The following is a 14,896-nucleotide window of genomic DNA, read 5'->3' on the forward strand; positions in this document are numbered from 1 at the left end:
AGGGGATGACATAAAGGTCAAAAATTCAAATCTAAGTCAATAAACAAATTTCAGACTTCAGTTTATCTTTTCGGTGTTTCTAGTAAATTTGTCATACGGTTTCATGTATACGTTACGCAAATGAATGCACATAAATCACAAAGTAAACAACATGGAAAAATGATTCTTTCCAGATCGGTAGCTTAGGTTATTAGATTACTAAATAGTCTAACCATGCTATCATATGATTTCTAGAACTCAAGATATACACAATTTTCACCAGTTCAGTATATGCACTCGCAGTCAGAGCAAAAAGCCTGTAAGTTAAGCATAAAAATTCAAACACTACAAGGCCAATTGAAGAATTTTGCAAACAAGTTCCTCTGCCTACTTTAAATAAATGATAATTTTTGGTTTAGCCAATTGGTGCAGTTTATTCGTGTAAGTAAGTCCTTCAGTTTTCAAAGAAATTTCGAAAGCGTGTTATCTTGTAAAGCATTACCGCCACATAACATATCAAATCAATATACGCTATTTAGAAAGTTTTCCTAACCATGTTATAATTTATATTCCAGTAAATCATGGCAATTCATCTTAGCAATTGATCACAATCAAATTTTGTTCATGCAAACGTCGAGTAAATCTTACAAAACGTTGTCTTGTTCATAACTTGATTTTACAAATCAAAATCACGCAATATCTAGATGCAAAACTATTAGTTATTGATAAAGAATTCATTTATTAACATCTCCTGATTTAATTCCCAAGCATGCAAATCCAGAAAATTAATTTCACACATTATTTTACCGAAATCGTTTTAATCCTAAATTTTGATTCGTAAATCGAAAAAGCTATATATCTAAACGTAAAATTAATATTTTTTGAAAGCTATTCAATAGTGAGCATATATATATATATATATATATATATATATATATATATATATATATATATATATATATATATATATATATATATATATCAGCAGAACATCATATTATCACATAAAAGTCAGAAAGATTATGAATTTATAACAAAACCTTAATTGCATGCATCTTTCTAACCATTTGTCGAAACCGTGCGTTATCTAAATTCAAAGTTATTAAGTTTTAGATAGCAATCCAAATATGCAAAAAGATAAATATTATTTATCATGCAAAAATAACTTTAGGTCAGAATAGATTTGTGGGTCTATCAAAGTAGCATGTATGGACGTTTACCGATCAAAGCGAGTAACAAAACGCATACAATTGGTTGTGGACATGAGCACTAACAACAATACACTATAAATATTAATAAAAATCTGAATTTTAGAATTAGGATTATAGAATTTTTACCACTAGAAAATAAATTGTATACACCAAAATGTAGAGGAGAGAAAGATGAACGCAAGCAATTGATCAATAATGTATGGAGATCTTGATCATGGAAGAAGTCGAATATTTTTGGGGGTTATGGGGGCTGCAAATTCGTGGGTGGTTGGAGGGAGGAGAAAAGATATGCAGTTTTTATGATTAAGCTGGATCGTGGTTGCTTAATAGGGGTTTAGATGAACAAAAAGCCCAAAATACAAATTAGATGGATCATGGGGGTAAAATCCGGCCATTAGGGCCTATATGGATGTATTTGGAATTATTTTAACTAATGATGCATTCCTTGTGTAGCCCGTTACGTAGTCTTTTTCAACTTGCTTTTCTTTAGCTATTTGTATAATTTTTATAGATTTAATCAAGAAAAAGATGAAGAAGAAGAAAATGAGTGTGAAGAAGAAAATGAGTGTGTTAAATATATATGAAGTGTGGTATTTATATTTTAAATTAGTTAAAAAAAAAAAAATTTATTTAAGAATACAACGGATATAAATCATCACTCAATCAGACTTCGCCATGCAGCCACAACAACCGTTGTAACCATCGTGGTTTCATACCACAACGGCACAACGACCGAGCCCATAACGGCTCTATAGTGGTCATTGTGGCTCAGCATTCCTTGTTCGTTATTTCGCGTAAGGAATGGTCTAAGTGAATTTTCACTACATTTATGTTGTTATCGTGATCTAGTTAAACAATTAGAATAATTAGCCTTTTAGATTAACAATTACTTTAGAAAGATATACAAATATCATAGTCAACTACATTTAAACAATTACTCTATGATGGACATTCTTTCAAGTTCTCAACATAAAAGATGGGAGGACATCAAAGATGGAGAAAGAATTGTAATCACATTTTTGGTGTTCAAGCATAGAGTAAATGCGCCGGGTTCGGTCCATACTTGACATCAATGAGGGGAAATTTAAGGGTCAATTGAGTTTAACTCTCCGGTCCGGAATACCGTGAATAACCTCTTACGAGATGAGGATCTCAGCAGGGGTGGTTAAACGTAGACCCACCATCGACGGGTTGCCGAGTTTTAGATGGCGCGCGCTAGGTTGTAGAGTTTATATTCATAGAACATTACCTGCAGATCGAGTGTCTACTGAAGTGTTATGAGTCCGATAGCGTGGGTAGAATAGCGATCTGTAGGTGCGGAGTTAGTTCATACCTTGATACTAAAAATAGTATAGGTGTGAATCCCAATGGATCATGTCCACTGCCTTGTGATTCGAGTTCGTTATTTATAGTCATAGCACTGTCTACCTATTGGTCCCTGTACCTTATTACTTTCTTGTCTGTACCGCCTAAATGCTTAGAGGAGGGGACCAGGGAACAGTACTTGTTACTTTTATGCTAGCTGTCTGCACCTTCCACCTTTTCGCATGGATCGTGGTTTGTACAGGACACGTTGGCTCCATTCAGTGCATTCTGGCTGTACCTATCGCACGTTTACTTGCGCCTGGCGTACCTAAGCGCTAGGGCTGTGCACGCATGGTGAAAGTGTGATGCGCTACACGAGCTAATCGGGTATGCGTATCATTAAGTCCCCCAGTTCAGTATTATGCGCAAGGATTGCGCATGGTGTCGCACTCAACTACTGTCTTAATTCTATAGTAGATGTGACGTGATAGCCGTCACATCACCTGCTTTTTTGCATTGAGTTCTGGCTTTCCTTCTTACACATATTCTGACACGTGTACGACCAGGATCATTTACAGCCGTCCTTTCTCCTTCTATAAATAGACCTCTCCCTTACATTTTTTAATTTTCCTTCACATTCAACTTTCAATATGTTTTGCGTGGATCTTTCCAATGTTGGTTATATTCCTTCATCCATCACCCCTCAGTATGTGGTGCATCTTGCGAAGCGCTATCCTCCAATGGGGTTATTGTCACCCATTGTTCCTGGTCGTTTAGACCGAGCCAATCGGTGTCCTGGCGGGAAAGTAGATGTATACAGCGCAGTTTTTGAATGGGGGAATCTGCGCATCCCGCTTACAAATTTCTTTACGCGCGTTCTGTCCCATTTAAATAAAGGCATGGGTCAGTTAGATCCTGATAGCGCCTGCCGTCTTATTGCTTTCCAGATGTGGTGTAAAGCGCGCGATTTTATTCCCACAGTAAATTTATTCAAGAGCATCTTTCTTTTTGAGCGACTTGATATTGGCTGGTTCGATTTTTGTGATAATGTCCGCTTTACCGATGGTTCGGTGGAGGAGACTCCGCCAGATTGGAAAGAATGCTATTTCTTTGTAGATAACTCATTTATCCCTCTGGAGTTTTCAAATGTGGGCTCCTGGCAATATGGCTATGATGAGAGTTTAAACTCTGCACCACCTTTAAGTTCTAGCGAACAGTCGATGATGGATAAGTGTGTGGGCCGTGCGTTGTCATTGCATGTGTATAGTAATAACGCTTTATATGCTGGTGGTATATCTAAGCATTGGCCGGATCCTAATTACTACCCTCACTTTAGCCGCCACCTTCAAGGTATACAAAATTTTTACTTTATTTCTCTTTCGATTCTTTCTTTTAACAGTTTCGTTTATTTTGGCAGCAATATCTTTCACTGAGTATCTGCAGTTTTCGTCTTTCGCGTCTTTGGCCGTGGATCGTATGCCATTGGGGAAAGGCTTTTCGGCCAAGCGCCCTGTTGTGGCGGCTTCCTCTTCTAGATCTTCGCGCAAGAAGAAAAGTAAAAAGGTTTCGGCGCAGTACGCTGATCTGCCGAAACGGTGTCCTCATGGGAAATTTTTTCCCTTGTGTGATGACATGCCTGTTCAAATGAAGCGAAAGGGATCAACTACTCCTTCTTCTTCAAAATGAACTCGTACTGGTATATTTTGCGTATTTTTCCTCACGTAGCTGCTTAAGTCTTCGTGTTACTAATCCTCATTTTTCAAGCAGATGACGGGCATGAAAGGAGGCATGGATGGACCTCACCCATCCCCTATCCAAGCGGACAACGATTCTTCCACGGAAGAAGAGCGCGCCAATCCTGGGGGTTCTGCTAACGATAAGAGTGTTCAAAGCCCTGGCCCAAGCGATGGATATTCCGGTGATGAGATGTCCATAATGAGGGACACACTGATGAGTCTTCGCGGTAAACTCAAAAAGGTGCAACAGGCCAATAAAGGGATACGGGCGCAACTAGATAGCGCTAATCCTCGGAACAATGATCATGAGGAAATTATCTGTGCGCTGAAGGCTCGGTATGCCGATCTAGAGCAGCGAACGAAGTCATCTGTTCACGAGTTTGAGGTTCTGAAGGCAGGACTCCCCCGTATATTGGGAAATGTTTTAAATAGCGATGCCGTGAATGACCGTTATAAAGACGCTTTAAAGGCTATACAGGATGTCGAACATCTTCATTTTTTGGGATATCATAAAGGAGCACATTCGGATACCTGCTGTTCTCCTTAAGGTTATCCAATATTGTCTTATACACGAGGCGCGCGAGGCAGCCAGGGAGGCTTGTAGAGCCTTGCGCCAGATTTCTATTCCCCGCTTGGAGGAGTTGTCGCGTGATCCGCGAGTGGTGGCGCAAGATTTAGTGAATTCTAAGTTGTAGGCTCTTGTAATGTAATAATGCGTCATGGTGCATGTAATATTTTGTAACGTGTGTTTTGAAATAAAATGATACCATTGTAATGTAAATTTGTGATACTGATTGCTCTATTATTATTTTGTTATTGATAACTTGATTTGTTATTTGTACTCTTGGCATGTCATCGCAAGTCTTTGTGTGCATTGATGTGCACTCAATACACACTTAGACCGCGTGTTCGTAATCGCGTCTAAGATTTTGCCAAACGTTAGTTTGGGATTGTAGTCAAGCGCGACCAACGCTTTTTTCTTATAGTCATGACTTGCAGATCCCTAGGTCTGCTCGGGTGGAACTAGGTCAACCTAATGACCGTCGCTCTCCGGTAATATAGTCTAGTCTATCGGCAAATAGACTTCTGCCACGTGGGAGCTTGGAAAAGCCATCCCTTAAAAAGGCAAGAACGCGCTAGTATATTACCGTGCGCGTGCAGCTTAAGCCAAATAGCTATTCTGCTTTTAAAGGTACGAGAAATAATTGACTGAATAAAATTCATATTTTCCGGCACCAAAATATTTGTATTGGCGTATTTTACGCCAATCCTGTCGTATTTTATGCCAGTGTAATTTTAGCTTGGGCGTATTTTTACGCCAGAAAATGACTTTTGCACTGAAAGGACCTGAGAGATGGCGTATTTTATGCTAAGGGTGTTGTATTTTACGCCAAGCCATAAAAACCAAAGTTGGTGTATTTTAAGCTAAGGGTGTCGTATCTTACGCCAAGTCATAAAAACCAAAGTTGTAGCCCTCTAAAATACGGACGTCTGGGCTTTTGAATCACCTCGATCGGAGGTCGTATGCTCAAGTTATGGCTAAAACCGTAACAACGCGCATGAGATAACTTTTTTAGCATTTTCAGCATCTTTTATCTTCTTTTCTCCACAAACCTGAAATATACGAAACTATATCAAAGTAACTTATTTTCCACTTAAATGTAATCACTTTTATCATGTTTAAGTACAACCGATCGTGTCAAACAATGACTGGTCAAACCCCCCACACTTGGCTTTTGCTTGTCCTCAAGCAAATCTGTTTTTAACTTTAAGACAACAACACTTAGGTGGTATTAATTCAAATAAATTTTCACAAACAACATTAACTATTAATCGAGATGTAAGGACAATACGGGACAATCACTCAAAACCTCAAACAATTTTCAACCTCTAACGCGTCAATCATAAAACTTTTCCTCATAGAACATTTTCTTAACTCAATAATTCCAACGCTATTCATAACATTATAAACCTCAATCATTTCCCAAAAACTATAACTTAATTAACACTTAGAACTAAATTAAACAAATATCCTTCACAACTTTTCATGATCCATACTTAATCTTTTAACAACAATATAAATGTATCTAAGTAGCATGTCAAAAGAAACACAAAATGGGTTAAATTACATCCGGAGTGATTTCATTGGGTTAGCCATGACTCAAATAAAAAAATGGGTGTAAAACGATTACGAATGTCGAACCAATCAAACTTTATAAGGTTTAGAAATTTTAACGTGACCCTCATTCGCACAAAGATAAATTAATTTAAATCGGAATGTTAACTATAACTAGAATCATGCATATGTTTGTGTTTTTCTCTTCCTTAAATTTTCAAGTAGCCAAACTCATGCCCTTGTCTACACTAGTACTAAGTGCATAGCTTCAAAGTCCCGACACCAATGAACCCCCTAAGTCTAATTGGAAATACCCCATACCACAAGCTCAGTGAAGTGGATTTTGGTTACATTGTCCATTTGTACGAGGCATCACATGAAAGGTGTAGGTACTTTCGTGAATTTATAAGGAGTCTTGCAATTCTGCCTTGACATTTCAATGAGAACGAATTTTATGCCTCAGTGGTCCATGCTTTATAAGGCACTCGTTTCACATTTTTTTGGCATACTCTTCTTCTACTCTCTTTTTCATCATTCATTTTTTCCTATGCCTCAGTGGTCCATGCTTTTTAGGGCAATCGTTTCACAATTTTTGGCATATATTTTTAAATTCGTCTCTTTCACTTCCTCCTTTTTTTTCGTTTTCTCTTTTCATGATAGCACACAGCATTTAACATATTAAGAACATTTAGGATGTAACGGTGGATGCGTGGTGATGGTAAATATCATTGTCATAGCTTGTGATATAAAGTACTCCCTTTCGACCTTTGCCTAGGGAAGAGTAAACTCTACAAGTGTCGCATTGGTGACCATCATCATTATTATGCACTTTCATACTAGCGAGTAAATCGTGGAATCCATTGTGGAACCTAGAAAACCACTCTAAGTCAAGCTAATTAAAAAGCCACAAACACTATAGCATAATAGCTAGTTATAATTGCCATGTTAATTTAAACCAATTATGTCTTAGTAAAAATGAGTTGCGTTGCCACTTAATGTTACCAAATCTAAACAGGATAAAGTAAGATTAAATTCGACATCAATAACCAAAAATAAGGGTAGGAATGGGAAATTGGGTTTTTCTCTTTCTTTTTTTTTTTTTACTAAGGCTTAGGCTGCTAATGGTCACTAATTAATTCTAGTACACAATTGTGTACTAACGACCTGGGTAGACTGGCTGCAAAATAAAAAAAATGGTTTAAAAAGAAAATCCTAAGGTGTTTCTTTATCATTCATGTTACCTAGCATACAACAATGGGATCTCATTTTCAACCTTTCTTTTCTCCATAAGAGTATATTTCCTTAAAGTTAACTAGTCAAGGTCAGCAAGGTCAAATGCTTATCACTATCATTCCTCACTGGCCAAGTCCAAACTTTCAAGCTAATTCTCAATCACTGTGGATACTCTCATTGGTCAACATCTCAATTATAGCCTTAAAATTAAAAATTTGACCACCTAGGCGATTAAAAACCATTTACTCCATAAAATCTTTGACCAACTAACATTTTCAAGATAAGCCAAATGTGCAAATTTCCTTCCTCCCCACACACTTAAGTCATGCTACGTCCTTGTATGCATGTTTAGAAATTATTTTAGACAAAAGTGAGGAAATTAAACAAAGAGAAAGAAGAAAAAGAACAATATTACCTGGGATTAAAATCAACTTCCCAATATAATTGTGATAAGTACACCAACTCCCATTTCATCACACAACATGTTTCCTTCCATCCAACTTTATTCTTACAAAAAAACTCTACACATAGTTCGTGCAGTTTTTATTTCTGAGTCGTGCACACGAATCGTTCTCTACTTCAGCTAATTTCGGGACTGTAGAAGATTCCTCCTTCTCTCGCTTTGTGAGAATCTTCATTAACTCTAACTTTTCTCAACTTAGACTCCAACCATGCATCATCTTCCTTTGCGACTTGCATTAACTCAAATAATTTATCTTTTTCTTTAGGAGACAAGTTACACACAAGACGGCTACTCAAACTTTCATCTCCTCTACTCCTAGCATCGTGGACCCGTCTATGTAATTTCCTCATGGAACGATCAAGCACCGGGTCATCCTTATCTTCCTCTACCTTATCATGCGATCTCACAAAAATACGTGGTGGATTTTTCTCATCTCCCCCACACTTAGGCTCCTCAAGATCCTCTAAATTTGAAGACACCTCATAATTAACTTGAGAATTCAACTTCACATTCTTATTCACGTTGATCTTGTGACCTTCAAACCTTTCAACAAGTTTTTCTACGGTTCCCCCCATTATTTCGACTACCTTTCCATCGGATTGTTTAGATTTTTCAAGTGTAGCATCAGACACATTACTAACACACATATTCGCCATTTTGTTATCACTAAATACATGCTCAATCGTCTTCGGAGTATCCAATTGTTTGTTCTCTTCGCATTTAGAAACTTTTTCATCCACCCCAACAAATACAGATACTGCCATCACGGTTTCTTTCACCGGCAATGAACACGTGGTGGTAATTGATGAACTCAACTTGGTTTCAAGAATTTGACTCAGATTTTTCAATTCCCGCTCAAGATTTTGTATCGATTCTTGTTGACTCATCAAAATTTCTGCATTAGTTCTTATTTGAGATTTCATGAATTCACTCGTCATGCCCTCTTCACTAAATTTCCTTACATCCTCTTTCTCTTTCATATCCAGTGCATACTTTTGAACCTGTTCATAGTTAGTATCCAACACAAAACAATCCTCGACATTTGGTGTATGTAATGAATTAAAAATATTAATCGTTGATCTCTTATTACCAAAAGAAATGTCCATAACCCCAGTTCTACAATTGATAAGAGCATCAATTGTAACCAAAAATGGACGACCAAAAATGATCATCGGTTGGGTCTCCCTAAAAGTGGTCTCAATGTCCATGACTATAAAATCTACGGGTTAATAAAAATCTTCAACTTTCACAATCATGTTTTCTAACATACCCCTTGGAGTTCTAAATGACCGGTCCGCAAGTTGGATGAGAATATCAGTTTGTTTTAAAGTTCCCAACTCGTACCGTTCAACAAGACTCGATGGAAGTATGTTAAAACTAGCCCCCAAATCCAATAAAGCCTTTTTGACATTAACATTACCCACCGTAACCGAAATTAATGGTGTCCCCGGGTCCTTAAACTTCGGTGGAAGTGAACCAGAAATGACCGCACTCACTTTTTCAGTTAATTTTACCTTTTTGGGCAATGATGCATTTAGTTTCCATTTTTGAACACGCAAATCTTTTAAAAATTTAGCATATGCAGGGATTTGTTTGATTGCATCAAGAAGTGGGATATTGATTTTTACTTGTTTAAATGTTTCCCACATATCATCTATTTTTGGTCCCTTTTTCCCATAAGGAAATTGGTTTGGGGACTCTAAAGCCTTGGGAAATGGAATACTATTAGTCTCCATATTCGTTTCCTCAAACTTTTCAACTACCGGTTTTTCAACATTTAACCCAACCCCAAAATTCACCGGAACTTCATTTACATTATTACTCAAATCATGTAAAATAGGAGACTTACCTGGACCATACTCGATTTCTGATTTCCTGGGAATTTTTACCTTGTTATCATATGCCTTTCCATTTCTTAAATTGCCCACCATGTTCACTTCATGTCCTCTTCTTTGTGATTCATGATTTGGGTTAAGCAATGTATAACTCGGAATTATATCTGATTCTCGTGTTGCCTTTTCCTCCGCCACTTGACCAATTTGCTTACCCAATGCCGTAATTGACTTATTTTGAATTTCCAAAGTCTTCTTCATCTCTTCCATGAATGACTCCATCCTAGCATTTGTGCTTGAGGATTGATTTAGTTGATTATTTTGAGACAAGTTTTGGTTTTGATAGTTATGGTTTTGGTTTTGGTTTTGCCTTTTGTATTGGTTGTTGTTTTGATTCGAGTAATGGTTATGGTGTTGGTTTGGTGCATTCATTGTGTTGTTGTTGTCCCAGCTAAAGTTTGGATGACTTCTCCACCCTGGGTTATAGGTGTTAGAATATGGATCATACTTCCGCCCTTGAACCTCGTTCACTTGCTCTTCTATCCCTAAGGGTATCCCCTTTTTGCAACCGTTTGCATAATGAGAAGCATCACCACATATCGAGCACACATCCTGAACCTGCACAAAATTAACACTACCACCCTGGTTCGGGTTGTTAAACATTGGAAGGAACATCTTTATCTCATCTAATTCCTTTTCTAAATTCCTAGTCGACCCTCCCGAGTTAGACACGTGTTTAACATGGGAAGGATTGTGAGTTTGCCGTGCAACCGAAGCTTGGGTTTTTGAACCCTTGCTCAATTGCTCAAAAATTGCCCATTCATCCTCACTACTTCGAGTCATAAACACACCACCAATAGCCGCTAATAGGAATTGTCTATTTTGCGAGTCAAGACCATCATAAAAAACTTTGACAAGTTCCCATTTCGGTATTTCGTGGTGGGGACAAGATCTAAGGAATTCCTTCAGACATTCGTATGCTTCATGAAAAAGTTCACCTGGCAATTGCCTAAAAGATTTTATTTGTATACGCATATCCGAAGTTTTACTTATGGGATAAAATTCCTCTAAAAACCGTTTTTTCATTTCCGCCCAAGTACTAATACTCCGGGCGGGTAAAGAGAGAAACCATCGTTTTGCCTTATCTTTAAGTGAGTAAGGAAATAATCGCAGACATACCTCATCATCAGTGAAACCATTTACCTGATTAGTAGCACATATCTCGTTAAGCTCAGTGATGTGTTCATATGGTTCCTCATTAGCCATACCCCGGTAGGTTGGCAAGATCGAAATGAGTTGAGGTCAGACCTCAAATCGTTGTGTGTTTCCTTCTGCCGGTGCAGGAAAAACAATGGGTGAGTGATCCTCAAAATCACCCGGTTGGTAGTAGGTATCTACCTCTCTTTGTTGTTTGGCCATCTCGTTTCGTTGATCAAAAACTTCCTCTTCAATATCGGAATCTGATTTAGGAGAGTTTGGCGGAACAATCGGATGTGGCTCTAGCTGTAGTTGAGTGGATGCTGAAAACACTGTCGAGCCCTTTAAGATTCTTGTAGCTTTTCGATTAGCTTTTGCGGATTTCTCAATTTCCGAGTCTAAAGGCTTAAGATTTTGATCTCCCGAACTCCGAGTTTGCATACACTAACCTGCACTTCAACAAAAACAAGAACACCAAGCGTAAAACTGACAAAAACAAAATAAACAAAACACTATTTTTGGTTTTTTATTGGTTTTATAATTTTTATGGTTTTTTCTAATTTAACACGAAAGCAATAAAATAAGAGCTTGCAATCAAGCGCACACCTCCCCGGCAGCGGCGCCAAAAAGGGTCAACCAAAAATAGCCTAATTACTCTACTTTAGATAGGGTAAGCAGGATTCGTTCCACCGGAAGTTATGGTTAACTAGCAAGCAATTTCAAGATTGGTTTGTTTGTTTGACTAAAAACTACTAAGATTAATCAACTACTTAAAACTTAAAACCTAAACTAAAGTGCAATTGAGAATATTGAAATATAAACAATGAGAGTAAAACCTTTATCCTTTCACAATCCCAATTTAACATATATTCATTCAAACAAGCGTTATGTTTACCAAATGTTGATTAAATCTCATAGACAAGACTTCTTAAATTCATTACTTCCATTATCTTGGGATTAAACTATGCAACCTAGACAATATGTCTTTATCCCTAATCTAATTAACACTAAATTGTATCAAGAACACACTGTTAAATCACAATAATTTAACTTGCAATAACAAAACATAAAACTTGCATTAATCAACAATTGATTTGGTTCACAATATCATAATCCAAAAGTATTAAAACATCACAAACCACATAATCTTGAATGAAATCATACATATTTTAATTGTTCATGGAAAGGATAAAGTTAAGAAAACTAGCCAAGCATGTTGGTGATGATGATCATGGAGTTTCTTGAAGATTGCATGATGAACAACACCTTAATCCTAACTTGAATCCTTGAAAAATGATGATTGGAGAGTGTTTTGATGTGCTTGGGAGTGATCTCTGGTGCAAAAACTGATGGAAAAGTCCCCCTTTTCGTAACCCTAATGCTTCCTTTATATAGGGGTTGGATAACTTGATCACAAAGCTAAAATTCGTATTTTCCGGCACCAAAATATTTGTATTGGCGTATTTTACGCCAATCCTGGCGTATTTTACGCCAGTGTAATTTCAGCTTGGGCGTATTTTTACGCCAGAAAATGACTTTTGCACTGAAAGGACCTGAGAGATGGCGTATTTTATGCCAAGGGTGGCGTATTTTAAGCCAAGCCATAAAAACCAAAGTTGTAGCCTGCTAAAATATGGACGTCTGGGCATTTGAATCACCTCGATCGGAGCTCGTATGCTCAAGTTATGGCCAAAACCGTAACAGCGCGAATGAGACAACTTTTTCAGCATTTTCAGCATCTTTTATCTTCTTTTCTCCACAAACCTGAAATATACGAAACTATATCAAAGTAACTTATTTTTCACTTAAATGTAATCACTTTTATCATGTTTAAGTACAACCGATCGTGTCAAACAATGATCGATCACTCTGCGCTCTTTCGCGTAATCCAAATTGGTGCGCAGCCTTTCGTCATTTTCCTCTTTGCTGTATGATAGCACTCTCTCGGTTGGAATAGTAATCTCCACTGGGATTACTGCCTCAGAACCGTACACCAAGCTAAACGGCGTTTCTCCTGTGCTGTTCTTGTGCGTTGTTCTGTGTGCCCACAAGACTTTGGGCAATTCATCTACCCATCCTTTAGGCTTCATTCCCAACCTTGCTTTGATGGCATGCACAATATCTTGGTTTGTAACCTCACATTGACCGTTAGCTTAAGGGTGCGCAACAGAGGTGAAATTCTGCTTGATGTTCAAGTCTTGGCACCAGCTGTGGAAAGGGTTACCCTCAAATTGTGTGGCGTTGTCGCTGAAAATTTCGAAGGGTATTCCAAATCTACATACAATACTTTCCCAGAAAAAGTCTCGGATTCGCTTACTGGTTATGGTACACAGGGGTTTTGCTTTCACCCATTTGGTGAAGAAGTCGATAGAGACAACCAAATATTCTGTGTTCCCAGCGCCTTTTGGGAAAGGTCACGATATGGCAATAGCCCATTTACAAAATGGTCATGGCTAAGTGATAGGTATCATGGGACGTTGAGGCGCCCTACTAACTGGCGTGTGCAATTGACTTTCTTGGAAAATCCTTATTCTCTCGGCTGTGTCAACGTACATCCTCGGCCAATAATATCCCAGCCGCTTAATACTCTCAGTGACTATCCTGAATCCGGAATGCAACCCACAAGACCCCTTTATGAATCTCATCAATGATCGTTGCAGCTTCCTTGGGTCCCACGCATCGTAGGGTCGTGCCCATATAGGATTTTCGGTACAAGATGTCTCTTCGTAGTTCATAGTTTGGTGCTTTCACCCTGATCTTTGTTGCTTCTTTCTCGTTTTCTGGCAGGGACCCAGTTCACAGGAACTCTGTAATATCCATCATCCAAGTCTTTTCTTCTTCTTCAACTGATGCAACCGTTATCTCGGTCTCAGTAGATTTCTTGATAATATGTTCTACCAATATCTTCTTTTCCAAATGATTGAATGTAAGAGCCGCCAACTTACCGAGTACATCCGCTTGTTTGTTTTGACTTCTAGGTATTTGACTGATCTTGAAGTCGGTGAATGCATCTGCCAGGGAGTGAACCAAAGCCAAGTATGACTGCATGGATTTGTCGTTAGCATCGAACGTGCCATTTATCTGATTAGTGACTAATTGCAAGTCCACATAAGCTTGTAGCTTCTTTACTCTGATTTCTTTGGCTATCCGCTTTCCTGCTAGTAGCGCTTCATATTCTGCCTCATTGTTTGTTACTTTAAAGTTGAATCGCAGTGCATACATGTGCTTATCTTGATGCAGGCCTGTGAGGATTAAACCTGCTCCCGCGCCCTCAGAGCTTGCTGCGCCGTTGGTATATAGCTCCCATAATTCAGGGGAGGGCGCGGGGAGTTGTTCAGGATCATAGATTGCTGGCATATCAGCGGCTATCTCGGCCAGATAGTCTGCCATTACCTGACCCTTAATAGCGTTTCTAGCGCAATACGCGATTTCATGCTCTCCTAGCTCTATTGCCCATTTGGTCAATTTCCCCAATATTTCTGGCTTATAGAGCAGTTTCCGAATAGGTTGGTCGGTGAGCACCGTAATCGGGTACGCTTAAAAATACCTGCGTAAGCGGCGGGGGGTGATGACGAGCGCATATACCAGCTTTTCTATGGGGAGGTAGTTTAACTCACTTCCCGACAGTGCTTTACTGACGAAGTATATGGGCATTTGAGCGTCCCCCTGTTCAACGACAAGGACGGAACTAACGGCTTCTTTAGATACAGCAAGGTAATATATCAAAGTTTAGCCTGCGATGGGTGCCGTCAGTGTAGGGAGATTTTTTAGGAGCGCCTTTGGATACAGCAAGGTAATATATCAAAGTTTAGCCTGCGATGGGT

General features: G+C 38.5%; 1 protein-coding gene across 1 annotated transcript; it reads right to left on the reverse strand.

The window, feature by feature from the left end:
• Window positions 1–9,269: 9,269 nt before the first annotated feature.
• On the reverse strand, window positions 9,270–11,141 carry LOC139870633 (uncharacterized). Its single transcript, XM_071858413.1, has one exon. It carries the CDS (start codon window positions 11,139–11,141, stop codon window positions 9,270–9,272), a length of 1,872 nt encoding a protein of 623 aa, XP_071714514.1.
• Between the last annotated feature and the right edge of the window lie 3,755 nt (window positions 11,142–14,896).

This window comes from Rutidosis leptorrhynchoides, chromosome 10 (genome assembly GCF_046630445.1).
Source record: "Rutidosis leptorrhynchoides isolate AG116_Rl617_1_P2 chromosome 10, CSIRO_AGI_Rlap_v1, whole genome shotgun sequence".
Taxonomy (NCBI): domain Eukaryota; kingdom Viridiplantae; phylum Streptophyta; class Magnoliopsida; order Asterales; family Asteraceae; genus Rutidosis; species Rutidosis leptorrhynchoides.